The 7,560-nt window shown below is 42.4% G+C and overlaps 1 protein-coding gene across 1 annotated transcript in view; it reads right to left on the bottom strand.

Moving 5' to 3' along the window:
• Window positions 1-7,560, bottom strand: part of LOC142349816 (proton myo-inositol cotransporter-like) — a 69,219-nt gene continuing 61,659 nt past the window's right edge. The window contains exon 11 of the mRNA XM_075401599.1: window positions 1-339. Coding sequence (XP_075257714.1) covers window positions 161-339 — 179 coding nt within the window. The 3' untranslated portion in view covers window positions 1-160. The remainder of the gene's footprint in view (window positions 340-7,560) is intronic.

Raw genomic sequence — 7,560 nt, 5'->3', positions numbered from 1 at the left:
TCAATTACCTTTCTATCCAAAAAAATTCTGTCGGGCCTTGATCTAGACAATTAAAACATACATCCGTCGATTTTCATCAGCTAGAATTTATCATTAAATTGAAACATGATAACAATTTTGACAGTCAACTTGAGTTCAAACTCTCTCACGTCATTGTTGTTCATTCTTCATCCGTTGAGAAGGGTGCGTGAGCAATTGTCTCGGAGGGTGAAAAGGGCTCATATTCCATTCCGAACAGCTTCTCAATCTTTTCAAGCGGTACTCCCTTTGTTTCCGGCATGAATTTGAAGAAAAACAACACCGATATGAGAGAGAGCACGGCGTATACTGCAAACGAGCCTAAAACCAAAATCTAATTTCAAGTTGTACAAACTTCGCTATTAAATTTCAAGCAATTGTCGATTTCGGTTCTCAAGTTACAAATTATTTCGCGTATCATTTGCAAAATATGAAACTAATAACAATTTCGAGCAAAGAGTAATGTGTTTTTAAATAGAAACTACCTTTGCAGGTTTGCTGAGTTGTCTTCAAGATTTAAAGTAACTTTTTTGTTAATAGATTGCACAGATAAAACGACATCTTTTCCATGAATTAGCACAAAAGCATTTATTATTAGTTTTCTTCGGAATTGACAATAACTAACTGCAAATAAGCCAAGTTTTTTTATGGTCCTACTTTTCAGCAAAACAACAATTCAACCAAAAATTCGAGAGAATCGTGACTGACTCTACACAATGACAAAATGATTTGAATCATTTATTTGTCCTTAATTTCTAATAATTGTCAGAATATTGCTCTTCAATTCCGCTAAAAGGCCCAATAATTCCTAAAAAGAATAGGGAATAATGTTGAATTAATAATGTTGAATTAAAATTGATAAACAAAATTGTTGATAAACAATTTCAAAGATTTGACATAAGGCAAAAAAAATCAAAATTTCTCTCAAAAACACAAAGAAGATATTTGTAAGATTCTGAATTTTGATTAGGCTGCCTATCACGGGAAAACGATAGCGCCCAGATCTCACAATTCGAAAGGTTTTTAGTTTGGTGGTTCGTCTTCTTCTTAACAACAATAGATTTCCCGTACTATGCTCTTGGCTGTTCAAAAGTGTCGATGGTAAAACACTTAAATTAAGTAACTCTAATAGCTAATTACAATAACTCAATAGGCATCAGGTAACATGCACTACGACAATCAAAATAACTACTACTATAACTAATTCTAACACAAGCAACCACAAGCTTGGAACAATAACTAACTAAGTTATTTCTCAATCCAACTCTACAGTAATACCGATTGCCGCTTATACTCAAACGCAATCAAACAGCTGGAATTAACCCTCAGCTATTAACAGACTGATGAACCACAGTCTAACAACAACAATAAGTCCGAGCTTCTCGCTCAATCAGGCAAACTCTGCCAAATAACTATAACTAATCCGAGCCGCTTGCTCAATCAAATAACGCACTCAATCAAATAACATCGCGCTCAATCGCTCCGGCAAAGTTAACGCAACGACGCTTAATAACGATTAACAAGAGCCTCTCGCTCAATAATACCGGCAAACTATGCCAAACAATCGAATATAAACTCGTTCACGGTTTGCAACTTCTGCGCTGCGCTTATAGTGTAAGCCGCTTTTATACTGAGCCTAGCAAACAGTTTGTTTACTCAAACCAAACAACCGTCATTTTTGCACCACGTTTTCCACCTGCTATAATGCTATTGGCTACTTTGTTTACATTCCGTCATACCAATGCCGAAAATCCGCAACGTGTCGAATACCAACTTACTTATTAGATATCAGCCAAGATGGCCGCCAAATATACGTATAAGCGAATTCCGGATTTTTCTGTTCCTACGTGCGATTTGTTTACATAGGGGAATTCCTATGGTACCATCCGCGCGTGCGCTTACCCGCTGCAGGCTTACGGCCTCGTTGCGTCGTACGTCCGTAACAAGCATAAAAGTTCAAAATGGCCGACAAGTCGACTTATGCTTAGTTACCTACGAATTATGTGTTTCCGGGTCTTTTGTTTACATAGGGCGGTTTGAGAGGTATAGTCCGTTTTCCGCCTAATCAGGCTTAGGCTCAGGGCCTTATTGCTCCCTAGTATGACTAACGTTCATTAAACTCAAAAACTGCGAATTTCGGATTTTAACCCAAAATTATCACTTTTTCTCCTCATAAGTGTTAATAGCTACGGACTGGATAAAGCTGGCACTACCAATCCCGGTTTGTAAATAGCTTAGGGGTGCCCTAGGGTGATGGTGACCCCAGCTTGGTTCAGCCATATCGGCTTCAAAAAATCGGGGGGGGGGGTTTGTACAGATTTTTGGTCCCAAATTGTAAAAATTTTCAGATTTGGCCAATATTACGAACTTTGTAAAACTCTATTTTCTTTCAGTTATAACGGATATCAGTCACTACTAACGGTTTTTTCGTTGCAACAAGCTACTCGCGGATTACAGCAAGCTAGTTTTCAGTATAGAACGCAATTTCATATAAATCCCCGTAAAATGCATTGAGGTCAGCAATACGCTATAATTGGTTTATGAACTTCAGCTACGTAGCAGTGGCTTTTTATATGCTCTTATTGGAACTCAAGAGAGCTAAGATACCTACATATAAAGTACGCAAGAGATTGAAAGAGATGGTTTAACCTCTTTACAGAGACATTCATGGTAACAGTTCAATGATGACAATTATTATGATTCCACACTTTATGATAACAGTACATATGATAGCAGCAAGCGCCAAACTTCTGCCAACTCTCAATCCTTGCACCACGGATCCCAAATCTTTAATAGAATACCCGAAATTTCTGAGAGTTCAAGATTACCGCTCTAACAAAATTACTTCACTTTCCGTTTCTCGTTAAAGTCATTACTGAACCTATTCTACTTGGTAGCTTGTTCCCAAGACAGAGCTGAATGTTCTCTTAAGGGTTGTCTGGTGTTCGCAGCTGTTATATTGTCTCTAGTTGCATTACTTAATTGTCCGTTCAACTTAAAAAAATATTTCACACCTAAAATTCTGATAGTTGTGGTTTTAGGCCATTGGTTACGATTTTACATACCTCCCTTCTATACCTTTTATCCTCCTGGATAAATTTAACATCAGATCAAAATGCACTATTGTAACTTTTAACACAAGACTTTTCGAACACACAAAAAGTTTTCGATTAGGCCAATATTCTTCATCCTATTTAAATGTCCAATTTAAGCTTCCGCCTCTTTATCGGCTCGCTCTATCACTTGTCTCAGAATCAAGCTCCTGAGCGTATCGTCTTCCAAATTGACCCCACTAACATTCCCTTCCCTAAGAGTGTCGTACATACTCCGAAAAAGCTCTCCCTCGGTTGGGCTCCACCATGTGATTTCTCTTCTTTTGTGATTTCTCTATATTTCTTCAACTTTGCACCCTTCTCAAAAAATCCCAGTATTTTTAGTGTTTCTTCAGAGACTCCTCCAATATTCCCATCTTTAGTTGGAGTACCCCCATTCATTTGGAAAACATCGAGCCTGTGTATCTCATTGGCCATCAATGCTGGTTGTCCAATAAACGATTGATCCATATAGAGGAGCACTTGGTGGATAGAATAATCCCAATGGGCAAAGAAGCACGTGTTGAGATGCCGTACTTTCAATTCGAGCATCGCCGGGTCAACATCAGTTTTAAGGTCCCTTCCCAGGCTTCGCGCTACGTTTCTGGCAGCGGCTTCGACTTCTTCTGATTAGAAGATTCCATCGTCCTGCAGTGCTTGCCTCACGCTAAACTGCAGATCCATTCATAGTTTTCGTTTTCTCCGTATTTTCTCTAGGTAGCTTAATTAAGCGGCTTCGCGTTGCCAACGGAGTGATAACCGGCTCCAGATTGTTGATTCTTAACAATGATCCCTGGTGTGTTTACGTTTAACTAGCGAGTGCATATTATGCTGTTTGACATTTGCTAAACCAATACGCGTTTGTATATCACCTTAACTATTTGTTTGCCTAGTCCTATTTGAGTTCTAGCTTGTGATTGCTTACTGTCAATGGGCACTGAAGGCAACAATTTGCAGCTTTCGTGATATTTACAGCACAAATGGAGGTTCTTTAGCACCATGAATGAATAGAGCAAAAGTTAACGGGCAGGAAATTTGAAAAGCCTGACGGACTTCGTGAAGGACGTGGATCAAACGGGATTTCACAAGCCACACCAAGAATCTAATTTTCCATTGAAATGTCCCACATGATTCCTCTTTCATGTTCCTGCTTCTCCTCCCTTCTACACTCTGACTGGGTTCCCTTCATTGTTGCCCATCGGCTGAGTGACATGTTTCTCCCGTCCGGAAGTTGACCAGAATTTGTCTGGCCTGCATGTAGGGGTTGACTCCATCTGTGGTTTTGTTCCCACCCGCCCGCTGGAAGAAGGTTTTGATTGTCCGTCGCTCCTGCTTCTTGCGCAGCCAGGTTCGCTCGTCTGCTTTGGTTAGGTCCTGTGGGGTTCTGTTCTGTCGTCAACTCCTCCTGGTAAGGGGTTTCCTTTTGGCAGCCGCTTCTCACGCTACCTGCCGGATCAAGTTCCGTGGTACTGCTGGAGAACAATTTCTGACTGTTAGCTACCACTGGTACCTCCAGACCAATCGCTTTCCGCCAATGGTCAGCCGCATGCAACTGAGATTTGAACTCAATTTTATAGTCTGTGCCTGAGCCAAGATGTGCACTCAAATGTTCGACGGCTAGTGGTTGTGCATCCTCCAGATTCCGACTGCCTTGCCTCTCATCTATCAAAACGGGGGAAGAGGGTGGACGCTCCCAATCTGTTGAGTAGCTCTCCTCGCAATCCGGGGTCGGAGGGCCGAGGTCAGCGTGTTCTTGGATGTGTTGCGGCCCTTCATCAGGCCCCTCGTTCGTCTGGAGTCTTGGGGATAGCTGCAAATTGCTTTGAACCAGCTGAGTTGTCTTTCCTTCATCTAATTCCCCTTCTGCTGAAGCAGTGTTGTCGCTTAAGTCAGAGTGCAAGGCTTCCTCAGATAAGCCTTCTTTGTTGTCTGCGTTCAGTTCGTCTGGAACTTCCCGGGCCTTGTCCTGTTCAGCGTCTGACATAACATTCGCAGAGCTTTGCCGTTCCTCATTCCATGCAGCCGTAGGAAATACAATCTCCATCAGTTTTGTCAGAATGAGCAAAGTCTTTTGTAGAATTGCAGAAACTGAAAACCTCATCAATTGGCAGTTCCCTATTGTGGAATCAGCGTTTCTCTTTTTGTTCTGCGGTAGGCTCCGGTAGCATTACCTTGCGCTCGGCCTCCTTTTCTTTTGGTGACAAACTCTAAATCGTTTTCTGCATCCTTTACTTGCTTTTCTTTCTTTCACATTTGTTCCCTTCTCCTTTGACGGACCAGCTGTCTTGTGATTGTCTGGGTTGTCTATTTGCGTGTCAATTTGGGAGGCAAGAATTTCGCAATTCAGTTCGTCTCCTTCTGTTACTGCCATTACTTTCAGTAATGGACATTTTTGAGTGCACAACGTGATTACTTCGTCCACTCGCTCATTGCTGTGAGGAAAGGGGTCCGTTTTTATTGTCCTCCCACTGGTGGGTAGAGCTAAATATTTCATTTCAGATTCTTTACTGTCACCCAGAATGTTTTCAGTAGACCGTCTTTGATTTCGTTCGTCCCACTGATCAGAGTTTTTGGGCTCCTCAGTCTCCAGGACGTCACTAGCTGCTGCTGATTCAGTTCCCACTAATTCGTTGCATGCAACCGACTCTTGCAGTCTCTCATTGATCTGCCGCTCCACCACCTCCATGTCTTCCACTAGACCTGGCATGTGGCTCCAGTTTCTGTCTCTAGGCAATTGAAGGTAGATCTGATCTGTCGTTCTGAACCAAAGTGCTTGAATCTTGGCGTACTCTATGTCCGCCTCGTTGAGATCAAGATTGGTGCTCCAAGCAATTACCCGCTCCGCAAAATCGGCTACCAGTTCCTCTGGTGTTTGAAAAGTTAAGTTTCCTAACTCGTCTTCTATCAGTGAATCCAACTCATACTCGCTTCCTTCTAGCTCCATACTCTTGGACCAGTCGATGTCTAGTACTCCAGGTTCGGCACCTGCCTCTACTGTGTCCTCCAGTTCAAGATTGTTGAGAGTCACATCAGTCTCTTTTTCCACTTCCCTCTCAGTGCACGGAATTGATTGTGCCGTTGAATTGCCACTGTCTTTAGAGGAGACGGCTTCCTCTGCAAGTTTTTCAGTTTCAAGTATTCTCCCTTGCTGGGTCTCATTTTCTTTGCTACGGGTTAACCACTCGTTCGATGTTTGGTACACCGCCACCCCGCTGCCATCACTTAGGGTCTTTGATTCTGGGACGAGGATTCCGGTTTCTATTTCTAAACTCTGGAGCTCCCAGACAAGTTCTTCGAAATAGCTATAGTAGTGGTTTGATTCGAGCCCCTGCTTCAGTTCCTCGCGAACTTTTGTGCACATCACGTCGATGGTTATGTCATCTCGTTCCCCTTCATCCAAGCAACTCAAATCTAAACTCCACAGATGAAAACGTTGTGCGAAGTCTTCTACCATCTCATAGGGTCCCTGTCTTTCAAATGCGTGGATGCCTTGTTGAATGGCTTGCAGTCTGGGACTTATCTCGTCCAGGTTAGTCTTCGTCTCAACATCCTGTTCGGCGTAGCTCACCGTCGGTGCTCTATAGTCTTCACGTCCCTCTATGTCCCACGGCTGCGTGTGGAAACCGGGGGCTGGTTTCGCCTCTACTTGTTCTCACATCATTTCTAACACGTTTGTTGAATTAAGTCCATTATCCGCAATCCAGTGATCTACTTGCTCCAAATCCACAACACGTCCATTAGAACATGATCGAAACATTTTGTAGAGCTGTCCACCCATCTCCAACACTTCCATCTCTTCATTCCTCTGTCGATTGTGTATTTCGTTCTCTTCGCCGTTCTCGCTCGCCACTTGTCCTGGACTTGAGCCAAAGTCACACCGATCGTTGCCATCCCCCTCGCATCTCTCGTTGTTCCAATACATTATCACCACTTGTAGATTTCCGCTCTATTGTGTCCCACTGAAGAAGAAACCCACCCAGGAGCGCCACTGTAAGAATCTGAATTTTGATTACGCTGCCTATCACGGGAAAACGATAGCGCCCAGATCTCACAATTCGAAAGGTTTTTAGTTTGGTGGTTCGTCTTCTTCTTAACAACAATAGATTTCCCGTACTATGCTCTTGGCTGTTCAAAAGTGTCGATGGTAAAACACTTAAATTAAGTAACTCTAATAGCTAATTACAATAACTCAATAGGCATCAGGTAACATGCACTACGACAATCAAAATAACTACTACTATAACTAATTCTAACACAAGCAACCACAAGCTTGGAACATTAACTAACTAAGTTATTTCTCAATCCAACTCCACAGTAATGACGATTGCCGCTTATACTCAAACGCAATCAAACAGCTGGAATTATCCCTCAGCTATTAACAGACTGATGAACCAAACTCTAACAACAAAATAAGTCCGAGCTTCTCGCTCAATTAGGCAAACTCTGCCAA

The sequence above is a fragment of the Convolutriloba macropyga genome, chromosome 11 (assembly GCF_964194025.1).
Source record: "Convolutriloba macropyga chromosome 11, txConMacr16.3, whole genome shotgun sequence".
NCBI lineage: Eukaryota > Metazoa > Xenacoelomorpha > Acoela > Convolutidae > Convolutriloba > Convolutriloba macropyga.
This window is presented reverse-complemented; position numbering and strand designations above follow the sequence as displayed.